Genomic DNA, 16,223 nt, shown 5'->3' on the forward strand with positions numbered 1-16,223 from the left:
TGGTCTATTACGTAGTTAGACAAAGTAGCCTCAATTTTGTCTTCATTTACAAGATCCTTTATTATTTTTTGTTGAATCTCTATAAAAGTAGATTGGTCTATTACGTAGTTAGACAAAGTAGCCTCAATTTTGTCTTCATTTACAAGATCCTGTATTATTTTTTGTTGAATCTCTATAAAAGTAGATTGGTCTATTACGTAGTTAGACCAAGTAGCCTCAATTTTGTCTTCATTTACAGGATCCTTTATTATTTTTTGATGAATCTCTATAGAAGTAGATTGAAAAAGAAGTCACTAATAATGCCAAATCAACAGCGACCTTAAAGATCTACTGTGGGTCTCTTACTGTGTCACTATATTTATTAAAACAATGTATATTTCCGATAAAAAATGTGCGAAGTGTAAACAGGTGTAGATGAGAGGATAGTTGGTGGCAAGCGAGAGTCCAACTTTGATATCCAGCATCATCTCTCCAGGGAAATCCCAGTGATCGTATCTTCCCTAGAAGCCTAATTACCCTTCTTCTTCTTCTTCCAAGTGAAGTAACATATGTCTTTCTCCACAACATGATAAACTAGGCAGGCGTAATGGAAAAATTAAGTACACATCTAATTTTGCATTAGCAGAAAAGTGTACCAACTTCAGGGGAGCGCCTAGTGTTTGGGTGGCTCCGTTTCTTGACAGTGACCCCTGGGTCAGCCCCCCTTTTTTTTAGGTAGGTATCCAAGGATACCTTGGATTAGACTGGGCTAAAGTTTGCGTTTTGGCTACACTAAACCCACATCAAACTACCTCAGAAGACCTCCCAAGTGTACAGTACGACAATGTGTCAGTACTAAATGTTGTTTGGCCGGTATACCCGCAGGGATCCCAAGAAGTGGAGTTTTTTTTTTTTAATTACTTAGCTAATTTAATAAATAAACTTAATATGCTACAGGTAACCAAAACACTCTTAAATACTGTAGAAGAATACCAAATGACTTCTTGTAATTGCCCAGAAACAGAGAATCCTGTTTGTGGATTTACAGGAACACAATTTCTAACATTTACGAATGAATGCATCTTTAATTGCGAAAAATCCACAAGAGATAAAGGACCGTTTTAATAATATTCTATATTCAAATATTTATTCAATAATTAATTCTTTTTGTCCAATCTTGTCCAAACAGAAGCTTGACCGGAAGCCAGATTCAGTCAATAAATAAAATCGGAAATACTCCAAAATTTTTTGGATCTTTCTTTCAGGGGTTTACATTCCAAGAATCCTGTTTTTGGACTACAGGCTTCCCAACTTAAAATTATCATTTACCATCTCTAGGAGGCTATTGTCTGCAACTTACAATACTTTCTTAAAACATACATTCATGTAATGATTTCAGGCTCACCAATTAACACTTTCATCCTGTTAAATGCATTCACTCTTTTCAAAAATCTGTTTCTAATTAAAAGAATGGGTGCCATTCAATTATTTTTGACGTGAGGCAATCCAATAAACCTAATGATAACTAAATCGGGGGATACAGTTTGGGCATTATAGTTTCGAATCTATCGTCTACATCCAAAATTAAATTAGACCACTGGATAGCTAAAGGATCAAAGAATTCATTACGATAAGCGAGGACTGTGACACATCGCGCGCGCGGTGGAGGAGGAAGTGCAGGCCTTTTTTAGATCATTTTGCTGCGTATCGAGATTTGCAATTAGTATAACTTTTGACACGGAGAAGTTACGATGTTCGATTAACTTTTAATCGTCAGCTGTCGTCACAAACTATCGATTGTATATAGAAAACATTAGTGTAAAATAGTGACAGTGAATATAATAAGGTGTTAGAATAAAAAAAATATTATCAAAAATTATATAATGTCGGCCTATAAGCGTCGAAAAGCTAAAACCAAATACAGAGATCGTATACGGTTGGAAAAGGCTTCACAAGAACAATCGAATGGTAACAATAAAACACCATATGACCGAGTCAAGCTGTGCCTAGAAACGTAAAAGAATGAATGCGGCCGAGCGGATCAACGACGGTGTGTCAGTACCATCTGCAGCTGGGGCGGTTTGAAATTATGCAAATGGATGATGAAATCGCTTCTACAATGACAGCGGACTGTATAGGCAAAGATTGTGTTCGATCGTCGATTATGAAGACAAATTGTTTCATCCTAAATACATAAATAAAAATATTTTATATAAAAAATATAACCCTTTACGTAAACGTATTCAAATGACACAGCCACACGTTAATTTTTTTTAGCTTTTTATAGTTAGATTTCCCAACCAAGAGGAAAATTGACTAAATATAAACTAAGACAAAATATCTACCTTGCTATTTTTATACAAAAATATTAGTTTATTGCTTGATTGTTTTATTTTTAAATTTTTCATTTTTTGCTTTTGTATTCACAGGTTTAAAGCTTGCACATAACGGAAAATGCACTATAGCAGAGTTATATCACGGTTTATTGTAAAAAAAGATTATATGAATTTATCATAATATCAATAAAATAGCTTATTTTAAAAATATTGAACCAATTTAAATTTTCAACATATGTATATGTAAATAAATTTAAAAAAAAAACAGAAAAACAGAAAAAATATATAAAATTATTTTGTAGCTTCGTCTAGCTTTAGCTCAAATTCTAAAAAATACTCCAGATCTTCACTTGTACCACTTTAACAAACCACTACACCAATAAGGCACATTTTAATGTAATACATTATTTGACGACTTACTTCCCCCACTTGTTTGCAAACACATTTTTTTGTTGACCAATCAAAAATAGAGAAACAAAATAAAACCTTTTCAGATACCAAAACATTCTATGTATAAATAAATATTATTAAAATGGAATAAAGAATGATTCAAAAATGTATTCCCCGATTTTAATTGTTTAAATTGTTATAATAAAATAAATAAATAATGACATTAATTTGGTGGTATTGACGTCACTTGAGGTCACGAATTTGAGGGGCTACGCTTAATTTTTTTGTTGTTTAAGTTGCAGTAGGGGGTTAAGCAACAGTTTAATCAGGAATTCTTGAGGTTGATTATACGAGGGACGTTTGAAAAGTCCGTGCAAAGTCAGAGAGATAGCACCACTGGCGCGAATCGAGGTTATGTTTAGTTAGTAGCATCTCTTGGAAAGAACACACACCAAGTTTCAGCCAGATCGGTCTATTTCTTTGTGTTTGGCATTCGTTTGAATCGAGTAAGTCGAGTGATTTTCAAAAAATGGACGAAAAAGAATTTCGTGTGTTGATTAAACACTACTTTATGAAAGGCAAAACGCCTCAGGAGACTAAAGAGAAGCTTGATAAACATTATGGTGACTCGTGATTAGAACAGTTTATAAGTGGTTTCAAAATTTTCGGAGTGGCCATTTGGGCACAAGTGACGCTGAACGTTCTGGACGCCCTGTTGAGGTTACTACTCCAGAAATCATTGATAAAATCCATGATATGGTGATGGGTGACAGAAGAGTGAAGGTGCGTGAGATTGCTAGTGCTGTGGGCATCTCGAATGAACATTTGGACATGACAAAGCTATCCGCAAGATTGTTGCCGCGATTGCTCACGCTTGACCAAAAACGAAATCGTGTGAAGTGTTGCAAAGGACGGTTTGCAGCTGTTCCAGAAGAATCCGCAGGACTTTAAGCGTCGTTTCGTCACTGTGGATGAAACATGGATACATCACTACACTCCTGAGACCAAAGAACAATCTAAACAATTGGTTACCAAGGGGGAATCTGCGCCAAAAAAGGCGAAGACCGTTCCTTCGGCCGGAAAGATTATGGCGACTGTCTTTTGGGATTCGCAAGGAATAATCCTCATCGACTATCTGGAAAAGGGTAAAACTATTACAGGTGCATATTATTCATCGTTATTGGACCGTTTGAAAACCGAGCTGCAAGAAAAACGCCCACGATTGGCCCACAAAAAAGTCCTTTTCCATCACGACAACGCACCAGCTCACACCTCAGCAGTTGTGGTCGCAAAATTAATGGAAATAGGGTTCCAACTCGTTTCACATCCCCCCTATTCTCCAGACTTGGCTCCCTCGGACTACTATTTGTTCCCCAATATGAAGAAATGGCTGGCGGGAAAAAGATTTTATTCAAACGAGGAGGTAATTGCAGAAACGAATGGCTATTTTTCAGACTTGGACAAATCCTATTATTCGGGAGGGATCAACAAACTAGAGCAGCGTTGGACGAAGTGTATAAGCCTAAAAGGAGACTATGTTGAAAAATAAAAAAGGTTTACCCCAAAAAATGAAGTAGTTTATATTTTTGCACGGACTTTTCAAACGACCCTCGTAGATACCAGTATCTGGAGTTGAATATCTAAGTAGCCTAGACATAAAATCCAAAAATTAATCCCGACCCGGATGAACACGATTGAGTGGGTGTGGGTTGAGATCCATTTAATTACAGCAGATTCTTGTTTAATTAAAAAAAGAATCTAATAATTGAAAAGAGATGTAAAAGTTTAGAGGAGAAGAATGATCTGTAGGACAAAAGCTAATAACACCCCAGCTGGATGTTCCTAGCAAAGAGAAAAATGTTGAAAATGTGCATATGTTCGCAGTGTTGGGTTTAATATCATTGATTTTTATCTATCATAGCTCGCAAGATTACAGCATTTTTTTTTACAGATTATGGACTTGCATCCATTATTCATCAGCTGGCTGTGAAGAACTGGATTTCTACTTCCAATATTTAGGCTAGAGATAATCCAATCATGATAATTATGTCAGCGATTTTTTTTTGCTTTTGTCACAATCACCAAAATTTCTCTTATCACAAACAGGAAGTAATTAGTCTAAATTATTCTGCTTAATTTTATTATTATTTATTTTTTATTTTTTGTTATTCAGAATGTTTAGGTGGACTATTCACTAAAACCGAACACACGGACACTTCCGGACCCTCTAGCAAGCAATGACGAAACGTGAGAAACTGCTTTACAGACGACTTGGACGACGCTCTAAATTACCCATTGAACTCAAAACGATTACTATACAATACTATCCTCAAATCTATGTGTACTTACGGACTAGAACTATAGGGTTCAGCCCAAACCTACAAACGTACGGACTGTACAGGACGTATCAGTCAAAACTACTCCGATAGACAGTTGACGCTCCTTTCAACGTCACAACGACCTCAACATCCCCTTCGTACAAACAAAACTCGCCAAGACTAAAAACCAAAAGTTCCATACTGCTCTCTCTACTAGCTCAAATCCTCTTGTACAGTCTCTCGCCTCCTCTGACATCCCTAACAATCCTACTTGCCGACTGAATCGCCAGTGGCCCCTCGACTTCTTTACAGAATGAAGAACTAAACGTCTTTGTTCTCCTATCTCCCCTCGCTCCACCTCACATTCTCCTCCCTCCTATAGAGAGTGCTACCGCTGGGTAGCTTCTCTCCTCCTGCACTTCCCGCACCAGTTCATCTCATTCACCTCCTATTTCCTTATTGTACATATTTATACAGATTGTAAATTACAAAATAAATTTTAAAAAAAAATAGTTTTTTTAGAGTGATTAACTCAATTTCGTTTTCTCAAACATGGAGTTTTTACTGAATGGTATTGTATCCTAGTATTACTTGCCTAGTACTACTTCTGTCCAGAAGGTTTTTCTAATTTTTGACTGAAGATTCAACAAGTTGGGTGTCCCAAGTGGAATATAAGGACTCATAATTGGAAAAATGGTGAAAGAAAAGTAGTCTTCTTTAAAGGCTCAAAGTAAAAATCAACGTGTAACCCCCCCCCAAACGGAAAATAGCAGTTTATTCAAATTCGGTAATTATTTCAGGCATCATCAGTGGTCGCCTGTAATAAGGAATGAACGGTTAAAAAAGGCTGCAAGGTATTTGCTTATAATTATAATTTTTTTTTTTTTTTTTAGCAAACAGACTCCTAGAAAACTTCATTTTAGGGCCCTTTCAAGAAAATACTATTTTCCCGCAGTTTTCTGGAAAAATGGCACCTACAAGAGTTGTATAATCATTATTAAATATGTACATAAATGATTATTTTCCAGGAATAATGATTTTAGGGCAATTTATTTGTAAGGGTAAAAGTTATTAAAACATTTCAGGCAATATTAGCCTAAAATCTCTTATTATCACCAAACTAGAGGCTGCCTTTTCAAATTCCATTTCACCATTTCACAAGCAGGCACTAACATTAGTAAACATTCCACGTTTTTTTTTAAAAAAAAGAGATCACTTATGTTTGTGTCTTAGTCAAAAGAAAAGGTTACATTTATGTAAATAGATAACTGAATGGATAAAAAAGAAATAATTTTTCCAGGGATTCGGAGTATTAAAAGTTGTTACTGGAAATTACGATATAAATCCAACCGCTTGTCCGAAATTTTGGCTGCCAGTTTGCGGTACAGACGGACAAACCTATTTCAATGAATGTACGCTATTCAGCGCTTCAAAGACCCAGAATCCCAGTAAGTATTACGTCATTATATTCATATAATATGTCTACAGGGAAACCGATCACTGGTGTGTGTGATCGTTTTAAATCCACTTTTCATACACAGCATCTAGGACCAATTCTTGGTACCTCACAGTATCATTGTGGTCCAGAAAAGACAAAGATAGGCAGACAACTTCTTCATACTCTTGCCTGGAGAATAGCAAAAATCTTTTCCATCCTTTGCTTAGAGTATATGGTTCGCCGAGCAGATCTCCTCTCCTTGAATTTCTATCTGAGATCTGCCCACCTGCTGCTGCTGTTGCTAAGTCACTGGACTTACTATCAGGATTTATGTTCGTTTCTCCTGCTTCCGCTTTTCCTGGCTCATTTATTTTGAGTCCTTTTTTTGAGGCACCAAACTTTTTTTTTTAAACTTAAGCAAATGTTCACGTCTTGGTCGGTCTGTTTATCTTTCTTCTCGTATTATTGATGTAATGGTACTTTTATTTTAATTATGTTACTAACATAGTAATATTATGTTTATTAAAGGTTTGGATGTAGTATATTTTGGACCATGCCCTCCTAAAAGTGATGAGGTAATATTTGTCTTTCTTATTGTAAAAATTAGTGTAAATTAATCGTTATTTTATGTTTTTAAATTGCCAAGCTTAGAGGTATTTAAAAGATTTGGTTATTTATTCGCAAACATTGCATTAGAATCCTGCTTAACTTTATTTAGAAACAGAATTTTTATGTGCTTATTTAAGATACGTCTTTATCTGAAGGTCATTGTGGCATGGAGCTTTTTTCCGGTGAACTGCAAGAACTCTGTTGTCGAAGGAAGTCCCAGATAGTACCCAGGGAGCGGGTAAATAGAGTGCACCACTTCTTGGTGTAATTGATGTCACTTCCCCAAGATGTAGATCTTCTGAGATTGACATTCTTAAATAATTGAGAACCAGGATTTCCAGCTAAGTCCTATGAAGAGATGGAGGAGCCCATAATTAGGGAGATAACCTTAATAACGATAATCTCCCTGGTGTGTAAAAGCCTAATTGCCCCTAACGGCTTTCTCAGCTATACCAGAAGTGGTACACCAAATCAAGCGGTTAGAAGGATTCATTCCCACTCTGCTAATCACCAACCCGAGACTATCTTAGGGAGATCCTTGGGGAGCCCGAGAAGTCAGCCTTTTTAAAATGGGTCTCTGAAAGCTCGATCCCGTTCAGTAGGCTGCTTAAGCACAACCTAGTTCCATCACCACAACTCTTTAAAAATTTAAAAGAAGCATGGAACTTCCGCTTCCTGGGTACTACCACTGAGCGGATACTAAATCACAAAGAGATATCCAAGCTCCACATTCAATCCATGACCAATTAATTTCGCCATTTATTAATCACTCCATCCAAATGAAGCTTACAATAACAATCTCACCACTGTTTATTTTTAGAACCAAGAACCTTGTCGATGTAATAAATACGTTCATCCAGTCTGTGGAACAGATGGCAAAACATACAGGAATCTTTGTCTGCTGTACTGTACAGCGGAAGCGAATCTATCCGGTAGGTAACTTTGATTTTGGTTTTACCAATTTTCATAAAAGTATTAATTTCTTAACATTTTTCTTTTATTTTATTGGTTCAAGAAGTACAATTTGCTTACGACGGTGAATGTCAAAACAAAGATCTAAAAAAGGTAAATACAAAGTCACTAATTGAATATCATTTCTTAGTTTTCTCTAAGATTACGTTCAAATGTAATTGTACGGTTTTTACAAACTGTACAATGTTGGTAGTAATAATTAAATATGATCTAAATATTCGGAATTTCGAGAAAAGTTCGAGTTAGAACGTTCGAGAAAAAATAGCAATAAGAGAAACTGATAAGAGAGGGAGAAACGATAGAGAATCTACGGATATTTCAATGCATTTTCCCAATAACTATGTGCCAGATCCAGTATTAGGTTACATGAATCTGATCAAAACAAGAATCTAGACCAGAATTTTGATTTATTTATCCTTTTTTTGAAATTTCCACCTGTACCTACAGGGTACAATAAGTAAATGAGATAAGTGTATATAGTAACGTGGCAGACTTGAATGACGGTCATCCAGTGATGGCCGCCATTAGTCACCCAGTTGGTCACGAGGCCAACGGCGCCTCAGCCGTCTTCGAGGATTGGAGGGTAGCGTAGTTCAAAGACAAGTTTGTAGCTAAAGGGTTGGGGGATGAAATGAGAGTTTTTTTATGAAAATTTTTTATATCGGATTTTGGCAAGTTCGGAGATCGTGTGGAATTTGGAGATCTGTATGTATTGTGTGTGGTTGTTAATATAGAATGGAGCGTCTACTATGCGGCGGAGTATTTTGGGATTGGAGTGTTTGCAGTGTCTATTGATGTTGGATTTTTTTTTAGCTGTTCCGTAAGTCCGTATTGGTGGTGAGAAGAGCTGTATAGAGTCGTCGTTTGTTCAGTAGTGAGAGTTTTGAGCGTTTGTCATGTAGTCTAGCTAGAAGTTTGTATCGTTTGTTCAGTTCGGTACGTTTAAGTCTCGTAACGGGGGTTCCAGGTAAGTCTCTTGTCTAGGGTACATTCCAAGGTACCCGCACATGGTCGGCTGGTGGGATAGGTAGTATGATGTAAGAAGACAGGTGGTGGAGTTTGATGTTTGAGTGTGAAGACTATGTATTTAGACTTAGTTGGGTTAAATTTGGATTTAAATTTAGAATCGTGTTTAAAAAATTAATCATGCAATTCATACAGAGTGCAATTTTCTACGAAATAATTTTGTATTATTAATTTGCATCAAGAAATAATCATTAATATTTTGTAGGACTAAACGTGCAACTATAGGCTTCTTACTAAAGAACAAAAAGAGGTAGAAGAATGGTCTGCACATCTTTGGATATTATACCGATATTTATTAATAATTTTTATTAACTATTATTCCCAAATATTATTATATGAAATATTAAATAAAGAATTGAAAAATTGTAATTGTTTAATTCTTGTTTAAATCAAACTGTAAACAGCCAGCTGTCTAATTTCTTTCTATCTTCATCAGTTAATGGGGCTAAATTTATTGATCCTTAGTTTAATAAGAGTCCTGCTTGATCCCATTAAATTTTCTCTTCTAAAAAAAAAGCTCAAGCCACAAGGTGTGAGATGTCCTGTAAAGATTTAGAGATGCAAGTAGCCTCAACTTCCGGATTGTGTACGATCGTCGATGCAGCCAACAAAGTCCATTTCCATTTCTTACGACCATGTCTCCTAGGACTAGATAATAGAGCAGAACCCAGGAAAACCTCTGAGTCCCTAAGTCCAGTGCAGTACCATTGTAGTTTTTGTTTTTTTTTTACAGTGTTTAGGAGGGAGGGAAATTGAATACAAAGGATGTAAGCTATAATAAAGAAATAGTTCTAATTTTGTTCCCTGTTTTTTTCTATTCTAGATTTACAAAGTTTTCTAACACGAGAATGGGTTTGGTAGCCAATCCTTTGCCATAAAAATAGATAAATATTTTTAAAATGTGTTGAGAAATTGTCAAAAAAAAAAAATTTTTACGTGTTTAGTGCAGTAAGTTGGCCGTATTTGTTGTTTACATTGTTCGTATCTGTTTTGAAATTTAAACTATTTTACGTTATTGATATGCAAATCATTTCTAGTTACTTTTCTATTTGATTTTTGTATCTTTGTGCTTGGGAAAACGAAAGTGCTGTATAAGGAAAGCGCTTTTCCAGTTTTGTGTCGTACGAGTGTTGGTACAAGTCTTTTTCTTAAATATCGCGTTGTTTCTCCTATATATGTATTTTTAGTTTTTGCATTCTATTCCATCGATTAGATTTTAATTGTTTGTCTTTTTCAGTCTGGTCTTTCCAAAAAATTCGAGAAAAGTTGTCTTTTTGTGTAGTTCTGGGTTTATTGTAGCGATTATCGTGCTTATCGAGTTTTAATTATGACTGAAATTGGCAATTATCTTTCTTCCTTTTTGATTAATGGGAATCAGTCACCAAAAAAAGATCAATAGTCAACAATTCTCAAATAAAAGAATAATAAGAATTAACTATATTATTCAGGAAGTTGATGAATTCACAAGGTTATTTGATGAAGCCAAACAGGAAATAGGGAAATTCGAAAGCGATCCTTGTAACTGTCCGAAAATTTGGAAACCAGTTTGTGGGACAAATAGTCGAACTTATGCAAATGAATGTACATTAAATTGTGCTAATTCTAAAGGAAACCCAAGTAAGTACGGTTTTACAAGAAATCTATTTATTTATTAAGTTAACAGCTGATCTTGAATAATTAAGCTAAGGATTCAAGATTGGCGAGGAATCGGTCAAATAATAACAAACAACTCGTCTTTTTTGCCAACGTTTCGACAAATAAATTGTCTTCTTCAGGGACTGGATCTTACAAATACAATTTGTTTTTTGTAAGATCCAGGCCCTGAAGAGGACAATTTATCTGACGAAACGTTGGCAAAATGAAGAGTTGTTTTTATTTAACCGATTCCAACGTCAATCTTGAATCCTTAGTTTAATAATTTACGGACACGAAGCCTATATATTGCATCTTGAATAATATCAATTGGAATAGGTTATTTAATTATAATTCCCTTAGTCCCCCAAAATGGAAAACACTGTGAACGTAACAAATTTTTTTTGAGTTTTTCCACCTTTATACATATTTTAAGATTTCCATGAGTCTAAAAGTACTAGTTCTTAGAAAATGGTACCAATTTTGCCCAAAGAAATCTTGACAAGTTTTTCATTTTTGTTGCTTTCTTCCTTCTCGAATTTCACCATCATCTTTTTCTTAGGGATCTAGGCTAGAAAATCTAAATCTTAAACTGGAAAATGGTTAAGCTGAACTTATCAATGCCTCGACTATCCCGGGGAGTTCGTGATTGTCAAGATGATTAACACATCTAGAGCAACAGCTCTAAAAAAAACCTATTAAAGCTTTAATTTTTAATATAAATGACGATAAGCATTCTTACGTAAAGTTTTTAGCTTTGCCAAAATCTCGGACTATACTTTAGCGGGTCAAATTTACGTAAACGGAAGTAGCGCTTTAAAGTTACGAGAATTTCTCTAAAATGGTCCCAACAACTCTCTTTTCAATATGTACTCGTACACTCTTTGCACTGATGGAAATTTGAAACTTATATTTTAAATTCTCTCCAAAGAAAATTAGATTAGGCATAACGCTAGAAAAGCTTTAAAGGGGTAATTGCCATCTTTCCTCCTATATCTATAAAGAAAGCTTAAATTTAGATCGAAACGTATTTGACTCAACAACCAATTGATTTACATAAATATAAATCAAATTTACGTTGATTATTGAACTCAATAAATATATTACGTGATTATTTACAGATCTGAGGGTTGCTCACAGAACGCTCTGTGAATATATACCAGTAAGTAGAAATTCCCTACAATATATCTAGTACATTAAATATCAATCTGATATATATTTTATTAAAAAAACCTAAGGCATTGATATCACTTTTTGGAATCTTAATATCTGTTAAAACAGTTGGAAGAGCTCAGAAGAAACAAACATTCTTGCGCTTGCAGCAAACTAGACCTTCCGGTTTGTGGTACTGATGGTGAAACTTATGGCAATCCCTGTGTACTTTATTGTGCAGCCATAACTCAAAAACATGGTGAGTAACAGTTTAGAAATTTACAAAAGCTCAGAATGCTTTGATTATCTTTGAAGACATTTGGACAGAGACAAGGCGTACATTAAGGACCATTTTCATAGATTATTTTAAATTGAAAAAAAAAAAAAAAGACTTGCTAACAATTTTTCCAGCCTGAAAAATTTTTGCTTTATCTTAAGTTTAACTCTAAACGTTCACGTTTCAACGGATTAATCTTAACTCTAATTATGGTTGAAGGTTCGAAACCTATCAGTGGTACAATAAACATGATTGGCTACGATGGACTGAATCAAATACGTTGATTTATATTTAAGTATTAACATTAATTTCTTTATTTTTTTTGCATTTAAAAGGTCTGGAATTGGCAGAGTACGGAGCATGTTCCAGCAGTCAGGAATAGGGAATCATGTGTGAATCCATCTCAAAATGTAACTTACATTAAGTAAATAAAAAATAAAATAAGAAATATTAAAAAAGAAGAATTATAAAGCAAATTTGAATGTTTTGTCTAATTTCAAAGTCTTTAGTGTTGAAATATAAAATATTAAGTAAAGTTGTTTTTTTAACCGGAGAAATCTTTTTCTCAGACTTATTTTTTATTAGAAACTTTTCTCCTTCATTTCATTATCTCGACACTTTGATCCCTAGGGTCATCATCAGAGTATCTCCGAAGATGAGGGTTTGATGAAGTAAGTCAAGTTCGCTGAATCTTCAAAATACTTACCAGTATTTAAAGCAGATTTTTTTTTTTTAAAGTATTGTCTTCATAAATTATGAGATGTTTTAAAGGTTGTAGGTGTCCGTTTTGAGTAATGGAATGAATAATAAGAGATGCTGATAAAAAAAAAAAAAAGGGGATAAAGACTCAGAAAAGAAAGGACCCAAGGGAGGGTAAAACATTAAAACCGGAAAAACGTCACAGGAATTAAAGAAAAATAGACTGGAGTTTCCAAACTACAACTTCTGATAACTTGATCTACAGCCAGGAATGGTTATACTTATTAAACATTTAAGCGATGCCCTAAAAAGGATTTTTGGCTCTGTAAAGAGCTCTAGTGAACCAATAGCACGAGTCAAGTGAATTACCTCCACATCAATGAATGCTCTCGTACATCCACACCACCCAATGAAAAGCCCCCAATGTGTGGATACAGTAATTAACCACCCAAAAAAAGAAAATTACTAATTTTTTAAACTAGAAATTATTAGGAACACCAAACAGTCACAGTTCAATATTGCTGGAGAGAAAATGGCGGCCTCAGCAAAGAGGAAGGAAGTTATGAGTGAGAAGAGGGAAGCTTTAGCCCTTTTGAATGCTTAAGACGTTTAAGGATGCCTGAATTTAATCTCCACCCCTTCAAGATTACCAGGCATTAAAATTACTGGCACTCTTACAACAATAATGTGGTAAATTTATTCCACTAGCCTACACACTGAGGAGAGTATCTGAAAAGCCTTTTCAGATTGTGGTAATAGCCTGGATTTGGGGTAAAATATTTTGTTAATTCGAAATGAAGAATAAGTTGATGAAGAAGAAAATAAATTTATTATCCTAGGACTATTGTCCCCTTAGAATAAATACATGTACAGTTTGGAGGCCCTATTGGTTTGGCCTGTATTTTAGGTACTTATATACAAAAAATTGGCAAGTATTTACCAAAAATAGGAATTAAAATTAAGGAAATAAATGCAATCAATTATTATTTCGGAGGAAGCTGGATAGAAAGGAGATAACTGAATAGAAGGGATTTAAAGATAGAAAGGGTAGATGGTAAGGAGTTCCAGAGAGAGGTAGCACGTATTAGTGGAAGGTTTTCTCAAAGGATGAAGTACGGTGTGAGGGAATATAGAGTTCAGAGGAACGAGATCTAGTACTGCGAGAATGGATCGAGGATTTGATCTTGAAGAGTTGGAAAATATATGATTGGCTTTGAGATTGGAAAACTTGGAAAAGGAATGAAGTACGGTGTGAGGGAATATAGAGATCGGAGGAACGAGATCTAGTACTGCGAGAATGGATCGAGGATTTGATCTTGAAGAGTTGGAAAATATAAGATTGGCTTTGAGATTGGATAACTTGGAAAAGGAATGAAGTACGGTGTGAGGGAATATAGAGTTCAGAGGAACGAGATCTAGTACAGCGAGAATGGATCGAGGATTTGAACTTGAAGAATTGGAAAATATATGATTGGCTTTGAGATTGGAAAACTTGGAAAAGGAATGAAGTACGGTGTGAGGGAATATAGAGATCGGAGGAACGAGATCTAGTACTGCGAGAATGGATCGAGGATTTGATCTTGAAGAGTTGGAAAATATAAGATTGGCTTTGAGATTGGATAACTTGGAAAAGGAATGAAGTACGGTGTGAGGGAATATAGAGTTCAGAGGAACGAGATCTAGTACAGCGAGAATGGATCGAGGATTTGGAACTTGAAGAATTGGAAAATATATGATTGGCTTTGAGATTGGAAAACTTGGAAAAGGAATGAAGTACGGTGTGAGGGAATATAGAGATCGGAGGAACGAGATCTAGTACTGCGAGAATGGATCGAGGATTTGATCTTGAAGAGTTGGAAAATATAAGATTGGCTTTGAGATTGGATAACTTGGAAAAGGAATGAAGTACGGTGTGAGGGAATATAGAGTTCAGAGGAACGAGATCTAGTACAGCGAGAATGGATCGAGGATTTGGAACTTGAAGAATTGGAAAATATATGATTGACTTTGAGATTGGATAACTTGGAAAAGGAATGAAGTACAGTGTGAGGGAATATAGAGATCGGAGGAACGAGATCTAGTATTAAGAAAAGCAACATAAATGAAATATATCTACCAATTATGAAAAAAGATAGATTAAATACTTCTGGAGAAATAGTGAGAGAAAGAGAAAACTATTTTCCGGTTAGTTTTTGAGAAAATGTTTCATAATAATCATATCACTAACAAACAGTTCATTTACAGACTCGAATTTAACAATTTACCTACTAAAACTATGTACTACAAAGCTCTATGTTTACGAATACTGCAATTCGCAGAGTGCTGTAAATATCATAGTAACATCTAGATACAGGGTAATTGCATACGGATGAAATGCAATTTCAATTAATCGTTTTTCGACCATGAAAACACACTAACACATACAACAACACACACTCTCTCTTATATATACCCATTTCAATTAACCATAATGTTCATTTAAATACAATTATGGTGTGAATCCATTTCGGTGTTGAAGCGTAAGGTTTATGTGAGCGAGGGAAGGGACGGGATTAATTGGAGGAATTTCCTGTTTCAATTTAGATATAGGACTAAAAGATAGAAAATCTAAAAACTATGGTCTATGAGAGGATGAATAATTCCATTCTGCTCAATTTGTATGAACTGTGGAATCACTTTAAGATCTGTTTCTGTCAGTTAAAACTTGAATTATCTTTTAATATAACTCGTAAGTTATTTTTGGAATTTTTACTAAATGTTGTTTGACTTTATTCGCCAACAACGCGTCTTTATCACGGGAAGTTAGGAGAAGAAATAGGAGAGCTCAAAGGAAATTATCTTTGTATTTAACCGTCTCAGGACAAAATCCTTGAACAATTACTAGGTTTCATTGATTTTTGATTTCATTATTTTTACGAAAAATATTTTGTATAACCACATATACACACCATGTAACCTCCTTATATCAATCAGTAAGTGTAGCGTGAGACAGTAAACATAAATGAAGTCATAATCTCTACAACGAACAATTAATATCTACAATTACAGTGCCAATACTTAAGTATTAGTAAAATCAAGGATAAAGACGCATTTCGTACTGGCCAAAATTAAGGCTACCAATAAAATCGCCAGCTATTAACCTGAATCTTCCTTTAAATTCCCCTAAAATAAATATTAAATTTGTCTTACCCTTAAATTCGAACAGATCAATCAAATAGGCTTGTTCACATATCGTACCTAAAACAAATAGAAAAATATATTATTAAGGTATCTAATACAGGTGAAGAGATAAACAGCGAGATAAAAACATAGTCTGATTTTCTCGTAAATCGTATTCAAACATCTAACACATGAAATTGAGTCTTTTAAAATATCACGCGAGACACGCAAAGTTA

The 16,223-nt window shown here is 34.8% G+C and overlaps 2 protein-coding genes across 6 annotated transcripts in view; one reads left to right on the forward strand and one right to left on the reverse strand.

The window, feature by feature from the left end:
- LOC141457334 (serine protease inhibitor dipetalogastin-like) overlaps positions 1-12,664 on the forward strand; it is a 30,316-nt gene extending 17,652 nt beyond the window's left edge. For 4 of the 5 annotated variants that reach the window (XM_074134173.1, XM_074134175.1, XM_074134176.1 and 1 more), the window contains 8 exons: positions 6,324-6,471; positions 6,990-7,036; positions 7,891-8,002; positions 8,086-8,135; positions 10,517-10,685; positions 11,822-11,862; positions 11,982-12,111; positions 12,465-12,664. In XM_074134173.1, coding sequence (XP_073990274.1) covers positions 6,324-6,471; positions 6,990-7,036; positions 7,891-8,002; positions 8,086-8,135; positions 10,517-10,685; positions 11,822-11,862; positions 11,982-12,111; positions 12,465-12,511 — 744 coding nt within the window. In that variant the 3' untranslated portion in view covers positions 12,512-12,664. Of the gene's footprint in view, positions 1-6,323; positions 6,472-6,989; positions 7,037-7,890; positions 8,003-8,085; positions 8,136-9,273; positions 9,446-10,516; positions 10,686-11,821; positions 11,863-11,981; positions 12,112-12,464 lie in introns of those variants that run through there. The other variant, XM_074134178.1, reaches the window with a different exon arrangement.
- LOC141457065 (extracellular tyrosine-protein kinase PKDCC-like) overlaps positions 1-16,223 on the reverse strand; it is a 295,376-nt gene that overhangs the window by 160,481 nt on the left and 118,672 nt on the right. The window lies entirely within an intron of this gene.

Source organism: Rhodnius prolixus, unplaced genomic scaffold (genome assembly GCF_049639745.1).
Source record: "Rhodnius prolixus isolate KJV_2025 unplaced genomic scaffold, Rpr scaffold_10, whole genome shotgun sequence".
NCBI classification, from domain to species: domain Eukaryota; kingdom Metazoa; phylum Arthropoda; class Insecta; order Hemiptera; family Reduviidae; genus Rhodnius; species Rhodnius prolixus.